The 14,744-nt window shown below is 32.8% G+C and overlaps 3 protein-coding genes across 6 annotated transcripts; 2 read left to right on the forward strand and 1 right to left on the reverse strand.

The window, feature by feature from the left end:
* Positions 1–2,380: 2,380 nt before the first annotated feature.
* On the forward strand, positions 2,381–6,451 carry Mo25 (calcium binding protein Mo25). Of its 4 annotated transcripts, none has more exons than XM_078192035.1 (8): positions 2,381–2,668; positions 3,580–3,701; positions 3,755–3,922; positions 4,551–4,669; positions 4,744–4,912; positions 4,992–5,156; positions 5,251–5,355; positions 5,980–6,451. In XM_078192035.1, exons 2-8 carry the CDS (start codon positions 3,600–3,602, stop codon positions 6,160–6,162), a joined length of 1,011 nt encoding a protein of 336 aa, XP_078048161.1. In that variant the 5' UTR covers positions 2,381–2,668; positions 3,580–3,599; the 3' UTR covers positions 6,163–6,451. The 4 variants fall into 4 exon arrangements, with proteins under 4 accessions (XP_078048161.1, XP_078048163.1, XP_078048164.1 ...); XM_078192037.1 differs by lacking the exon at positions 2,381–2,668 and adding an exon at positions 2,690–2,708; XM_078192038.1 differs by lacking the exon at positions 2,381–2,668 and adding an exon at positions 2,722–3,048.
* A 127-nt stretch (positions 6,452–6,578) lies between these two features.
* Positions 6,579–11,595, forward strand: Dnz1 (DNZDHHC/NEW1 zinc finger protein 11). Its single transcript, XM_078192040.1, has 4 exons — positions 6,579–7,230; positions 8,034–8,315; positions 9,623–9,781; positions 9,912–11,595. The coding sequence occupies exons 1-4, from the start codon at positions 7,118–7,120 to the stop codon at positions 10,183–10,185; spliced, it is 828 nt and encodes a 275-aa protein (XP_078048166.1). The 5' UTR covers positions 6,579–7,117; the 3' UTR covers positions 10,186–11,595.
* Eif3k (eukaryotic translation initiation factor 3 subunit K) lies at positions 11,031–12,592 on the reverse strand. Its single transcript, XM_078192041.1, has 4 exons — positions 12,249–12,592; positions 11,787–12,006; positions 11,296–11,515; positions 11,031–11,224 (listed from the first exon to the last, which is right to left on the reverse strand). Exons 1-4 carry the CDS (start codon positions 12,299–12,301, stop codon positions 11,067–11,069), a joined length of 651 nt encoding a protein of 216 aa, XP_078048167.1. The 5' UTR covers positions 12,302–12,592; the 3' UTR covers positions 11,031–11,066.
* Positions 12,593–14,744: the final 2,152 nt, after the last annotated feature.

The following is a 14,744-nucleotide window of genomic DNA, read 5'->3' on the forward strand; positions in this document are numbered from 1 at the left end:
TTTAAAAAGAAAAAGAAATTCGTTTACACAAACTAAAGTCAACATCGTGGCTCTAAATATCGAAAAAACGAAAATGATTTTTATATAAAAGAGTTTTAAATCACCAGAAGTGGCCAGTGCTAATCACTAAGATGACCACTGCTAACTACTAGCATGACCATTACTGAACACAGGAGTGGACCAAAGGTCAGTAATGGTCATCCTATAGTTCCATCCTAGATTAAGTCACTTTTGGAACGAAACCCTCTACAACCACTCTGCTTCTTCCGGCGAGCATACAGCAACTGACTGAACAATCTGCTCGGCTGAATAGGTAACCAAGAGTTACCCCCACTACTGATTTCGATCAACTTTGATTTCCGTGATCAATGACATGGATTATGAAATCGAATTTCTTTCATTAATAAATTTATTACTTCTTCTTAATAATTATAACAATACCGTTCGTTAGAAATATAGTTAAGTAGCTCTTGGCATTTTTGCCAGTTAATTTGTAATTAAAAATAACTGACAAAATCAGAAATCTGAAATAATGTTTCGAGCACGAATGTTTCAAAAAATTTTTGCATAACATCTGAAAAAATCATCTTTTCCCACATTTAAACAAAATTTTGACAATTAAATTAAAAAGTGTTTTCAAGATATACTTTCCATTTTTATCATCAATCTGAAATTAGCGCGCAAAACAGTGCAATAAGCTTATAAGAAATACCATTGACAAGAAAAAATCCTGCATTAATAATAGTATCTCATGGGTGACATAGAAATCTATTAATAATAACACTGAAAGTAATATAAACTTTCATAAAACCCGGTTTTATACCGTCACCCCTTATCTTCCGCAGTAGATATTTGCGCACTTCATTGCGCCGGCACAATGTGGTCTGGATTAGCATAAGGTGTGACATTTTACCAAAAAATGAACTTTCACATATCGATCTGTATTGAATTGTTGCGTGATCACGCGAACGCAGTTATAAATAGCGCCTCCAATTACGCAAATTATAAACTCAGTTGATGCCGATAGAAGGGAAGTTCAAATGTAATAATTTAGAATAGGTAAACAGATAACGAGAGAGAGAATTCCCACGGAATCTTCAATAAGAATTTATTTAGCGAAACTAATCGAGCAACAAAAGAAAAGTCACGTATTCTCTTGAACAATCGTTCCTTATCTTGAAGGCGAGTCGAAACCTGAGCCCTTCAGGACAGGAAGTCATAAATTCTCGATTGAGGAACCCCTGGACCTTTCCCTCGGACCTCTCTCTCACACGCGGCCCACAGGCAGAAATCTTCGCGCGCAACACCCCCAACACATCTTGTTTTGGCGGGCCTTCCACCCTCGCGTGCTAATCAGTTCCCACGTGCTCTCAATCTTTTGCGCGCGTCGTCTAGCTACCTCCACCACCATCAATCTGCAACCGGAAGACGGGCCATCCGACGAATCAACATCCAGCTAAAGGTCCCCAATTTTCCTATTTAGACGAGGGAGGAAAAACCAGAGGGAAAGCAGAAAAAAAATTCGATTCTTCGGGAAAATACGGACAGACTTTATTTTGAAGGTTTGGAGACAACATCGTTTATCCAGAAAATAAAGTTGATTAGAGACGACTTGTGTAACCATTTAATTTTTACAAGCCCTGCACTTTTGTGTTCCACGGGCATCCGAACCAGCCAAACTTCCCAAATCCCACCCAATGCTACGCAACAGAATATGTATTGCTTACAAACGCAAAAATTCGAAACATATCTCAATGTACACTGAGCATCATTCACAAATTCGCTGATAAATATGGTCGAGAATCCTACGAGGCGAAAAGTCAACTATTGCGCCGCATGTTTTGGATATAGCTTCAGGCGTACGGATGCGCGAAAAGAGTGAGACAGCAAACACGATAAAGTGAGACAAGTTACATTGGTGGACGGTGTAAATCGTTTCTCATAGTGCTGTCTGATGTGCTGTCTTGTTCACTTGCTATTTTTCTCTTTCTCATTGACTATGAGGGCAGCACTGTTCAGTTGTGAATCCTCAGCCAATCAGAGTACTGCAATTCTCTGCATTCTCTCAATTCAAGAGCCTTGTTGTCCCCGGATATGGTTCTTGAATTGAGAGATTACTGTACATATGTATAGTGTAAAATAATGTTAGAGGGATCTTCCTCAAAATTAATACATGAGGCCTAAATATTTTAATGTCTCGTTATTTTAGAACAATAATTAATTGCCACGAAAGAATAGATCGTACAGAAATTAGTTACGTTTGAAATAATGAGTCTTAGGTTGTAACGAAGCCGATTGAATCGCGATTTTGTTTTCAAAGTCTTCTGATTGGCCAAGAAGAAAATTTCTAGATAGTCAAAACCAATAATATTTTTGCAGAGTCGGCGTTAGTCGTAAAAGAATTTTGATAAGAGACGTCATAGAATCGTGCAATTAGTCAAAAGTTTTTAAAGATAAATAATTTATTCGTGGTGTTCTTTAAAAATATCTTTATAACACTGCATATAATTAGAATCCGTTATCGACGGAGTTGTTATAATCGTATAAATTGTGCTTTTAATACGGTATACTGAATTGAAAAGTAGCTGCCTTATATGTGCGCTTTTAAAAGAATCGCATAGGATACCTCGAACCGAGGTTGAGGGTTCGTTCAGGGTCTGACTGAATGGTAAGATTATTTTAAGGCTCGCGAGGCGATTGAAACACAGGTTAAACGTTTACTACCTTCTTCGATAAACCCGCAGTCTAGCAAGTTGCATCTTAACGTCCTTTAGTCCCCTCGAATCTATCAATTATCATTTCTATTATTCATCATTGTAGTAAAACTGTACGAATTTCTTGTTGTTTTGCTAATTTCATTTTTTCTTTCACCTGAATCTCTCTATCGTCATTGTGTCGTTCATCGACTCAATAAACGACCTCCATTTTTGTTGCAACTATTTCGTTTGGTGTATTTCCTGCAGTATTGCTCCGTTTATTAGTTTTTAATATTTTTTCAATCTTTTTGCAGTTTGGCGACTGCAACTCTACGATAATTGAAACTTTTAGGTTAAAGTTAATGCAACATTTCTAAACAACAGAAACCATAAATTAATATGTATAAAATAATGCTTCTTAGTGGTAGATTGTAGTCTGCAACGAATTTGACATTTACATGCACAGATATAACCTGATGGAACCTGTTTAGTATCATTGATCACACATTTAATAGAACATGAAAAGTACATATGTATAAAGCATTTTTTTTTTTAAATGACACAAGGATATACATGAAATCAAGGATGTCATATTTAAGGAATACAAGAAGTTTTGTCAACAACATTTTTTGCCTCTGAATTTGGAGCAGTTACAGTGATAGACTAAATCACGTAATTTCTTAATCCAAATTTTATTTCAATAACTTTTTCTCATGTATTTGCTCATATTTACGCCATTAATTCAAATTATTTTAATTTACAAAAAATAAAAAATTAATTATTATTATATGAGGAAAGATTTAGTGTATCTAATATAATTTGTACATAATGTACACCGAGTTAAGACATCTAACATCTTTGTTATGTTCACATGTTCCACTAGGTCTGTACATTGTAAGAAACATGCCTCTGTTCGGAAAGTCTCAAAAGAGTCCGGCGGAGGTCGTAAAAGCTCTTAAAGAGGCAGTAAATGCATTGGAGCGTGGTGACAAGAAGGTAGAAAAGGTATGTTGTGAAACTGATTTGTGGTTTCTATGATGCAGTATGTTAATTTTCAGGCTCAAGAGGATGTCAGTAAAAATTTGGTACATATAAAAAATATGCTTTATGGAACAGCCGAGACAGAGCCCCAGGCAGATATTGTTGTTGCTCAGTTGGCACAAGAATTATATAATAGTAATTTGTTGCTTTTACTTGTGCAAAACCTTAGTCGTATAGATTTTGAGGTATGTGAACATTTATTTTGAATGCAATTTATTATCATACATACTGCCCATCCACAACAAAATGGCACAGGAAAACTTATATGGTTCTATCCCATACCCTAAGAATGGCCTCTCCCTGTACCCCAGAGTAGGCATTTGTACCTTCTCCTTGTGGATGGGCAGTATATATAAACAGATGTATCATTTTTAGATATTTATCATTAGTAACAAACAAAACTGTTATAGGAATATGAAAATTTATTTAGTTTGGATCCATAAAATGTAATCATTTCATACTTACCATTACTATCTATTAATTATATATTTTCTATTTAATTCTACAATCTCTTTTAATTTTTTTTATAAGCGTTTAATTTTCAATTCAAATGTTACAGAAAAACCAGCATATCATGCAAAATATATCTGGGAAAGTAATTTTTCATCTTGGCAGTGCTAGATTTTAAACTTTTAATTGTCCACAAACTTTTTTAACTAAATGTAAAAGAAAGTATAAAGTGCAAAAGTTGTAGAATTAAATGTAGTATTAAATATGTTTAAATTGACAATGATTAGCATGTTAACATATTAAGAATCTTTTGTGTAATGTTCACTCTAATATTTATTTTTTTTACAACATAATATTTAATAGGGAAAGAAAGATGTCGCGCAAGTGTTTAATAATATACTGCGAAGACAAATTGGAACCAGGTCGCCAACAGTGGAATATATATGTACCAAACCAGAAATATTGTTTACTCTTATGTCTGGGTAAGTGGAAAATAAAATCCAGATTACTTTTCTTTTAATTTAGATCATTTCTAAAGTGACCCATATAATTCTAGGTATGAGCACCAAGATATCGCCTTAAATTGTGGCACTATGTTAAGAGAATGTGCGAGATACGAGGCTCTGGCTAAAATAATGATCTATTCGGATGATTTTTACAATTTTTTCAGATATGTTGAAGTATCAACCTTCGACATAGCTTCCGACGCATTTTCTACATTCAAAGTAAGCGATGATAAGCGCATGATATATCGTACTTAAAGTAAAGCAATACTGTTGGTGCATCCGGTACGTTGGTTTTTAGGAATTACTTACCAGGCATAAAATACTGAGCGCTGAATTTTTAGAAATAAATTACGATAAAGTTTTCTCTCATTATCAAAGGTTATTGAATTCGGAAAACTATGTAACGCGACGACAGAGTTTGAAACTGCTAGGGGAACTTTTACTTGATAGACATAATTTTACCGTATGTACAATTTTAATTAGTTTATTTTAAAATATGTACTTTGAATGCACTCCAATTAAAAATGCAATTATACATCATAATTTTCAAATTTTAGGTAATGACACGATATATTTCAAATCCTGATAATCTGAAGTTAATGATGAATATGCTCAAAGAGAAATCACGTAATATACAGTTCGAAGCGTTCCACGTTTTTAAGGTATATCTGATCATTTATAAATTATTAACATTTCTTAATAATTAGCTCGTTTTAGTATTAGTCTTCTAGAATTAAATAAACAATAATGCCTGGTTAAGTGATGCTGCCCTAGTATTTTCTAGTGCATTATACTTTAAGCAATGTAATGTTTTTTCAAACTTGCTCATCCTTAAATGATCCAGAAGATAGAAGCGCTGAAGTAAGTAGAAAGTTTGTTAAGTATGGATGTATGGATTATGCCTTGACAATCTTGTCCGTTCTAAGAAGTGGAAGGGATAGAAAGTGCCAGTTAATTAAGAAAGAAACCGAGCATTATTGTATTAAATTTATCTATCGTTTATTCTGTAAATGATTATATCAAGATCGTAATCAGTACTTTTTTCTTTTTTTGAAAGCATTAACTGAGAATATTTAAGAAGAAAGAAACCCAAATAATGGTGGATTTTAAAACAAATTCAGACTTTTTTAAGTGTATTTAATGCTCGATGCTTACTTTGCAGAATGTTATTTATTATTCTAGGATATTCAAGGCTGTTATATTCCGGAATAATAAAAAAGAATTGTATAAAATGCAAAAAAATTCTCTTCGAATTTATATTCTAATCTATACTCATAATTATGTAGGTGTTCGTGGCAAATCCAAACAAGCCAAAACCGATACTAGACATTTTACTGCGCAACCAGGAGAAACTAATTGAATTCCTGACGCGCTTCCACACTGATCGTTCTGAGGACGAGCAATTTAACGACGAGAAGGCGTACCTAATTAAACAAATTCAAGAACTTCAGTCTGTACATGAGAATTAAGTCCTAAATACAAGTTATTGCTACAGCTACCGTTAACTACTACTATTGAAGTCTATTCAGCTGCTGTTGCCACTGGTTACACCATCACAGTCACCGATGTAGCCAACTATCATTATTTTCTTCCTCTCTTTCTGGCTCTTACTCTTCCTTTCTTTCACTTGTTATAATTATCGTTGATCGATTCGAAATGATTCGATTTTTATTATTATTATTATTAATTATTATTATTATTGCTATTACTTTTATTTGCGAGTAGTTCTGTAAATAAAGTTTTTCGTTTAATTGCGTACTACTGTATCTTATATGAAAATGATTCTAAGTTACATACATATACTTCCACCGAATGAAAGTTCATTAAATTGAATAACAAAAAAGTATAGGCTTATAAGGTCCACGTTCATTTCTTTTAACATTCGAATGCTAAGTACTAGTATCATAACTACTATCATAACTATATCATCTAACAGTAAGTTAATGCAACTTTAAATTACATAGTTAAACTAATTTATTATCGATAGATATTCAATTATTTAAAGATATGGAATTCAACTAAGAAAAGCAAATATTCAATCGTAAGAAAAAAGCGCTTAATTTGAATGGTAGAAGTGCATATCACGTGGTCTTTCATCGCAGAAATACATACACACGATGGTGGTCAGATTCAGTCAGATTAGGCTAGTCAATATAGTGATCAGTATTGATAAAAAATTTTACATTTGTATCGGTGATTTAACATTATTTACTAATAAAAATTACGGTTTTTGTTATTGTAAATGTGTTAAAAATTAATATTTCAATGCAGTTGTAAAATAAATAAAATTGTCATTAAGTGGGAATTGTAAAAGTCGAGAATTTGTGTAAAGTAAATTCAATGAAAAACGAAATCACATGAAACTGTTCTGGTATGTCATGACAGGTGATATATTTGTCAATAAGGAATATGGAATAAATAAAAATGTTCGTAAGAGACCCTTGTGGCATTGTATGCATTATAGTCACGTACATTGCTGTCTTTTATGCAGATTACGTCGTTGTACGTTGGGTTATTTTGCATAGTTTTCAAGACAGGTAAGCATTTATAATCTATACTTTTACCTATAATATATATTCATGTTTATCAATAATAATATTTTAACTATTATACAAACTTGGATATTCTATTTTTTTTTATTTTAAATGTAATATATACATCTGAAGTACTTTTGAAAATATATACAGGGTGTCCCGGAAATCGTAGTACAACTGGGCAAGGGGTGATTCTACATCAAAAAAGAAGAAAATATTTCGGTACAACATTTTTTCATCCGGAGCTCCGTTTTCGTGATAATCGACTTCAAAGTTCGTTCAACTTGTAAACCATCTAATAAAATTTGCTTGTCATGTATTTCACTGCTCTGCTTGTCTCTGTCCGGAATAGTGTTTACAAACAGTGATAATTGTGCAGTTGAAACAATACAAAGTGTGTCTACTGATTACTTATTTTTTATTCTTTTTTACTACTACTATTACAATACTACAATAATTGTTGAAAATGTCCTCCTTGCTGCTGCATACATGAGTTTGCTCGATAAATTAATGACATCTGGACAGATTGTAAGTTGTTATCGCTTTTTAATTTTTCGAATGCCTCATTAATCTTGTTTGTGATTATCACATAAACGGAGCTCCGGATGAAAAAATGTTATACCAAAATATTTTCTTCTTTTTTGATGTAGAATCACCCCTGGCCTGGTTGTACTAGGATTTCCAGGACACCTTGTATAATCATTTTTTTCTTATACTCTCAAAATGCTTATGAATAAAATCAAAAGAAATATTTATAACTGTGTGCAATAATTTGTAATTAACATTTTTTTACACATTGTGTACAGTTTGTGGGGTCCCTTTCATGTAGTGGCTTTCAACACTGTTGTATTATTATTGATAATGTCACATTTGAAGGCAGTCTGCAGTGATCCGGGTGTTGTACCACTACCACAAAGTCGTATGGACTTTTCTGACATTCATACAGATAATTCAGAGACAAATATTGAATGTGATGAAAGAGATAATTGGACTGTGTGTACTAGGTGTGAAACTTATAGACCTCCCAAAGCCCATCATTGTAGAATTTGTAAACGATGTGTTAGAAGATGGGATCATCATTGTCCCTGGTATGCCATAAATTATATTTACTAATTTATGAATGTTATACATATTAATATGTATTGGGAGTACAAATTAGTTCGGTCCGCTTTTTTGTGGTGGAAAATGCATTTATTTCGAGAACAAAATGAATTAACAGATTAATCAAAGTATTGTCCATCGCTGTTTGCTACTTTTCCCCACCTCTCAGGCAATTTTCGAATTCCATCTCAAAAAAATATCTCGTCTTTTGAGGCGATCCAAGTTACAAGCCAATTTTCGACTTCTGCGAAAGAAGTGAATCTGTGACCTGCCAAATCGTGCAGCATCGGCCGGAACAACCAGTAATCAGGAGGAACAATGTCGGGCGAGTACGGCGGGTGCGGTAAAATATCCCATTTGAGCGTTTCCAAATCATTTTTCACAACTTTTGCGACACGAGGCCGAGCGTTATCATGGAGAAGAATGACTTTGTCATGTCTTGTGAATCATTCCCATGGATTTCAATCGTACGGAAACTGCTTGTTGAGTAACTCCCAATGGTGCTGCAAGCTCCTCTTGAGTTTCACTCGGATTTTCATCGAGTAATGCCTCTAATTGTTTGTCTTAAAATTTGTTTGGCTGCCCAGAGCGAGGCTTGTCTTTAACGCTAAAATCACCATTCTTAAAGCGTCGAAACCATTCTCTACATGATTTATCGGTTCGAGCATTGTCACCATAGACTTGAACAAGCATTCGATGTGCTTCAGCTACACTTTTCTTCCAATTAAAGCAGAAAACTAAAATCTCCCGCAAATGCTGCTTAGTTAACACAAAACTTGACATATTCAACAGAGTAAAAAACAGGTGTATTAAATGAAACTCAAAGCAATATAAACTGAATGTTATTGGCAGATATCTAATCTCTCAGAAACAATTGAAATCAGTTGTTAATATGAAACAGTCATAACAGTTAGAGCTATCTTTTGAAAACGGACCGAACTAATTTGTGCTCCTAATATGTTTATAGCTCATCATTTAATTCATAGCTTTTTTTCTCGTTACCAGATTTTGTGAATTTCTTTACTTCAATAAAGCAACTTATATCATTTTTGAATTTTAATATTTTAATTATCCATTGAATATTTAGTATTTCTATAAATTTTACATATTAATAATTGGTTCAATCATAATGTATTGGGTATTACTAAAAGAATAGAACACTTATTAGAAATTATATATTATTTACTTGAGTATTCAGTCATTTTGTTTCTTGAAATATTCTATATTACACATGTTAAGTATATATTGTTAATACATGTATGTAATATTGGATTATTAATAATATTGCACAAAGGATAAACAACTGTGTGGGAGAAAGAAGTCAAAAATACTTTATCCAATTTCTGGTCTATGTTGGAATATTGGCCATTTATGCACTAGGCTTGGTGATAACATCATGGGTTATAGAATGTTCTCATTGTAGCAATGATATGGCTGTCAAACAAACACGCATGTATGTTTTATGCAAATATTACTTAAAAATTATTGAATTATTTTTCAATAAGTTGAAAAACATCTAACGTAAATATAGAAATAAGTTGTCAACAAAAAGAAGTTGATTTTAATGAGGAATTTTTCTACAGCTTGCACTGTGTTATATTGATGTTGGAGTCAGCATTGTTTGGCATGTTTGTCATCGCAGTACTGGTAGACCAATTTCTAGGTATTCTGGAAGAAGAAAACACAACGGAACGTGTGCAAAATAATCATCATTATAAGAGAAATAGTTCGCGGACCTTTGTGTTACTGTCTCAGGTTTGTGGTAAGGGTCATCCAATTTTGTGGATGCTCCCATGCCAAAATCCACCAAAATATACTTTCAGAAAAGATGCGTACCTGATTGATCATGAAATTTAAGCATACGTGTAAATAATTCTTGAGTAATGACTGCTTTGTTGTGGCTTTCTATGCCATAATTATTTTCCTATAGTTGTCAAGAATTTTTCCATTATTTAATACATAAAAGATGCAATTCATAATACATTGAAATATATATATATATGATATAAATAATATAATATGTAAGATATTGTTTTACCATTTTAGACTGAATATTTTGTTGAATTTCCCATTCTTTTATAGTACTAAATTTATTTAAACATAGTAATATGTACAGGAAGATGAAGCGAGAAAAAAGTATTGTTTTGTGAAGTGTATAGTAGATTTATCGATTTTTTATATTATTATCTTTCTTCTGTTAGTCTATCTTAGGTTTGCTACAAGATATTAATTATAAAGATAAAATATTAGATCAATGTATTGTGAAGCATTAATTTGCAAGTCATTCCATGATAAGTAAATCTTTTAAAATTACAAATTAGTATATAGATAATTGAGCAGAGTATTAATACTTATAATTAACAGTGATCTTTTAATAAAACTTGCAAATTTGCATGTATAGAACTTTGCAATATACTTTTAACAAATTTTTATTATGAATATATGTCTCTATGATATTGGATGCATCATTTTAATATGCATAATATTTAATCTCAATTGCACTATTTTTTTACAAATATTTATAAGGTTTATTTATATTCAATTTATGCAAAATTATTTTAAATGATACGCATATTTTTTTATATTTTTACGCATCATGGTATTATAGTAAAGAGCATTATGATGTTATAAAAAGGAATTAAGGATGAATACAATCAAAATTATTTACATACAACGATGAACGAAAGAAAAATTTGCTCTACTTTGTGTATGAAAAACATTTATTTGAAAGATAGATTTTAAAGACAAGCAGCCATTAAACCAGCAACATTTTCAAAGTCTATTTTTTCTGTAATATTCTTTGTCTTTATGTTTTCATCTTGATTGGCGATAAAGATAATCGTTTTACTCTCTTCCTTCCATCCATATTTTTTCACCCAATGTTTCAGGGTATTATCTGAAATTAAATTTGTACAAAATGATCCACTGATTTATGTCACTTTTATTCTTTGTGAAAATAGATATTACCATCAACACCGCCAAGTAGTTGTGCCAGTAGACTTTTATCTATGGTCTGGAATGTTATTCCTACTACATGGCAAACAAACTTCCTTATCGAGTCTTGGAATCCTACAATCCTGTCACAAAGTTCAGACATTGAAAAGACTCTGTCCCAAAAATGCTGAAAGTCACACTGCTCTAAAATGTCTCCTAGGTACATAATTTCACTAATGGGACTTTCTTGCATCTGTAAAAAAATTAAATTTATTTAAATATATAATAATTATATATTTTTTATGTATTAAATAATTTTGTAAAAACACTGATTTTTAACTGATGTAATGCAACAAGTACTTCCAATATGTGCACATTATAGGACAAATTGTGTTAATTATTATACTTATTTATATTTATAGCAGTCATACCTATTTAATATTGTATAAATAAATATGACAGCTGTTCTTCAATATGTAAGAAAGAGATGATATTGTAAATATATCTATAAGTAAATAACTTACGATTCTTTCACTGAGGAGACATTTGCAAAGAACAAAGTCGGTGTGTGGAAGATTTGTTAGGGCTTTTAATAATATCTGACAAGTAATATCCATATTGAATCTATGTGGATTCAATTGATAAAGTTTTAAAACTGCTAGATTAGCTTCCAAGTCATATGCATTTTCCCTTGATTGTATCTCAACATATTTTTCCAAAGTTGCTAAATGATCTGGATTATACCTGGAATTATATTTGTTTTGCTTCATTCATATAAAATATTATAATTGACGTACAATCATATCTAGCATATGTGAGTAAAAGTAATTCAATAAGGTATTTAATAAAAGAAAATTAACTTTTAATTTCAATTTTTTCTAAATGATCAATACATGATAACTGTTACTATATACATATTTTAATATATCTGTACTCATTATAAAAAACACATAGGTATGTTAAATAATTTGACAAGCTGTACGCACCTTTCAATGCCTTTCAGCATACCAGCCACGGTTTGCCTCATTGCTTCTGCCATTTTAATAATTTAGGCTTCTCAAACTTCACGTTACGATTAAATACAAGCAGATTATTGCTTTAATTAATCTACAATGTATAATATGGTTTTGGGTTAGGAGATGGTCACGCTGTGACAGAACATGCAAGGTTGCCAAATTCGACATGTGCAGATACCAACTTCTTGTAAGTCTGGTATAGAAAATAAATAAAATTGTTACTAGAATGTAATTAAATTAATATTCTGTATTCACAATTGCTCAATATGATGTTTCCGATTGATATTTGATTGTACACTGTTTTGTATTGTATTTACAGTAATGGATTTTATTCATTCTCACATGCAGGTCGTAGCTTGATTCGTTAGCGAGGGTCAATATAGACAGCTTTTTGGCTCTCATTGACGAACGATTCATTGCTGAGATAGGAACCACTGTGGATTGGATTTCTAGTAAAAAAAGTGGGGATGTACATGCTAGCTTAGGGGAAATGAGAGTAGTGCAAGAATAGGTCTCATTACTAAGTTGCGTGATCGCGCGAACATGTTTATAAATGGGCCCCTTTGGTTATGCAAATTATAAACTTAGTTGATGCCGACAGGAGGGAAATTCTAATATAAATACAAATTTAAATCGTATATTTATATAGAGATACAGTATCGGCTGAGAGGAATAACTGAGAATATATAAGGAGATAATAAGAGAGTTCCCACGAAATTCTTCGTTGAGCCTTTTTTTATTTAGCGAGACTAATCGAGGAATGTAGAGAAAGTCACGTAGCCTCTCGTAAGATCCTCTCCAATTTCACATGAACTAGACGAGTCACAATACAATCCCGGATCTCTCAAGTACAGGACGTCGTAAATCTTTAGACAAGGACTTCCCGGAACTCTGTATGACCTCTCTCTCTCACTCAGTCCTCGAGCCGAAATCTTCGCACGCGGCACACCCCCACACCGTTCGTTTCGGCGGGCTTTTTACCCTTGCGAGCTCGACTACTGCGCACGCGCTCCGTCGAACCACCAATCTGCAACCGGAAGACGAGCCATCCGACGAATCAGCATCCAGCTAAAGGACCCCAATTTTCCTATTGGACAAGGGAGGAAAAACGCAGGAAGAAAACTCGATTCCTCGGGAAAATACGGGCAGACTTTATTTTGAAGGTTTGGAGGTAACATCGTTATCCAGGAAATAGAGTTTTAAAGACGATTTTCGTGTAACTAGTTAATTTTTACAAGTTCTACACAAGCAGAACACTTTTGTGTTCCACGGGCATCCGAACCAGCCAAACTTCCCCAAATCAAACCCAAAGCTACGCAACAACTGTGTACTGACTGTGACGTATGCCACTAGAAGCAGCACATGCACCATCTACAGTCTAGTTCCTAGTTTCTAATAAAGTCTACATCAGTCTAATGCAGAACTCCCCACGTGTAAGATCGTTTTTCAATCATCGCCGTTCCTCCATCGATCCCTAGTTCTCGGAGATCCTACATTACGAGAACAGAACACCGTGGAAATTCGCCACATGACAAAGACCTTTACCGCCATCTATGAATTCATGATAGGTAATAGCGACTGTAGTGATGACATGATAACGCTAGTTGTATCTCAAATGTTTGAAACAAACTTCATTAATGATCGGATTTGAAGTAGAAGAAATTAGAGTCTGCTACATTTAAATCTGGCATACACGTTGATTGAGAAACATTTGTTGAGAAACAAATTCTTGATTTACATTAAAAAATTTGTAGTAGCACATTGTTACATTAACGTATCCATGTTTCTGTTCACCATATTTTCTTCTCTGAAAGTTCTCGGTGATTTATACAGACTTTCGAACTATTAAAGTTACTCTTCAATACGTCATTTCGCAATTAACGAGAAAGATATTAATTATAACAACGGTTTGTTGAATTATATTACTCCTTTTCAACTATCACACATTTGACATTTCTGGCATGAATGAAATGACATTTCATGACATTTCTCATTTTAAAAAAAATCATATCGAATGTTTTAAAAACTGTAATGATTTTCAACACTTTATCTACCAGATATCGTGTTTATTCAATAGTAGCTTAACAGCATTTTCTCAATAGAAATCCTAAAAATTTCGAAAAGTAAAGAAATTATTAGACTATGAAGTTACTGTCATTATCGAAAAACTATTATCGTTAAAAAATCTCCTAGGATATAAAATTACATTGTGAAGCCAGAAGACAAAAATACCCAACAAATAATAGAACGATGTAAAAACGGCTAAAGATTCAACTAGACCATCGGCTTGATAATAAGTAAACTTGATAGAGGAAAATGACGAGAAAGAAACACACGGACATTCTGCGTTCAAGGTATTGAAGTGGTGTTAAAAACGGATTAGACAGTTGAAGGATTAAAGTGACCGACAAAATCAAAGATGGTACGACTCGTAAAAAAGATTTGACCCGCAAAACGATTCTTAAC

The sequence above is a fragment of the Augochlora pura genome, chromosome 10 (genome assembly GCF_028453695.1).
Source record: "Augochlora pura isolate Apur16 chromosome 10, APUR_v2.2.1, whole genome shotgun sequence".
Lineage (NCBI taxonomy): Eukaryota > Metazoa > Arthropoda > Insecta > Hymenoptera > Halictidae > Augochlora > Augochlora pura.

Coding starts and splice junctions, on each gene's coding strand:
- Dnz1 (XM_078192040.1), top strand. CDS start 7,118: ATGTTCGTAAGAGACCCTTGTGGCATTGTATGCATTATAGTCACGTAC. Junction 8,316..9,622: donor TGGGATCATCATTGTCCCTG/GTATGCCATAAA, acceptor TATTGCACAAAG/GATAAACAACTGTGTGGGAG. Junction 9,782..9,911: donor GCTGTCAAACAAACACGCAT/GTATGTTTTATG, acceptor ATTTTTCTACAG/CTTGCACTGTGTTATATTGA.
- Eif3k (XM_078192041.1), bottom strand. CDS start 12,301: ATGGCAGAAGCAATGAGGCAAACCGTGGCTGGTATGCTGAAAGGCATT. Junction 12,007..12,248: donor ATGCTGAAAGGCATTGAAAG/GTGCGTACAGCT, acceptor ATATAATTCCAG/GTATAATCCAGATCATTTAG. Junction 11,225..11,295: donor ACTACTTGGCGGTGTTGATG/GTAATATCTATT, acceptor ATTTAATTTCAG/ATAATACCCTGAAACATTGG.
- Mo25 (XM_078192035.1), top strand. CDS start 3,600: ATGCCTCTGTTCGGAAAGTCTCAAAAGAGTCCGGCGGAGGTCGTAAAA. Junction 4,670..4,743: donor TTGTTTACTCTTATGTCTGG/GTAAGTGGAAAA, acceptor ATATAATTCTAG/GTATGAGCACCAAGATATCG. Junction 5,157..5,250: donor TTGATAGACATAATTTTACC/GTATGTACAATT, acceptor TTCAAATTTTAG/GTAATGACACGATATATTTC.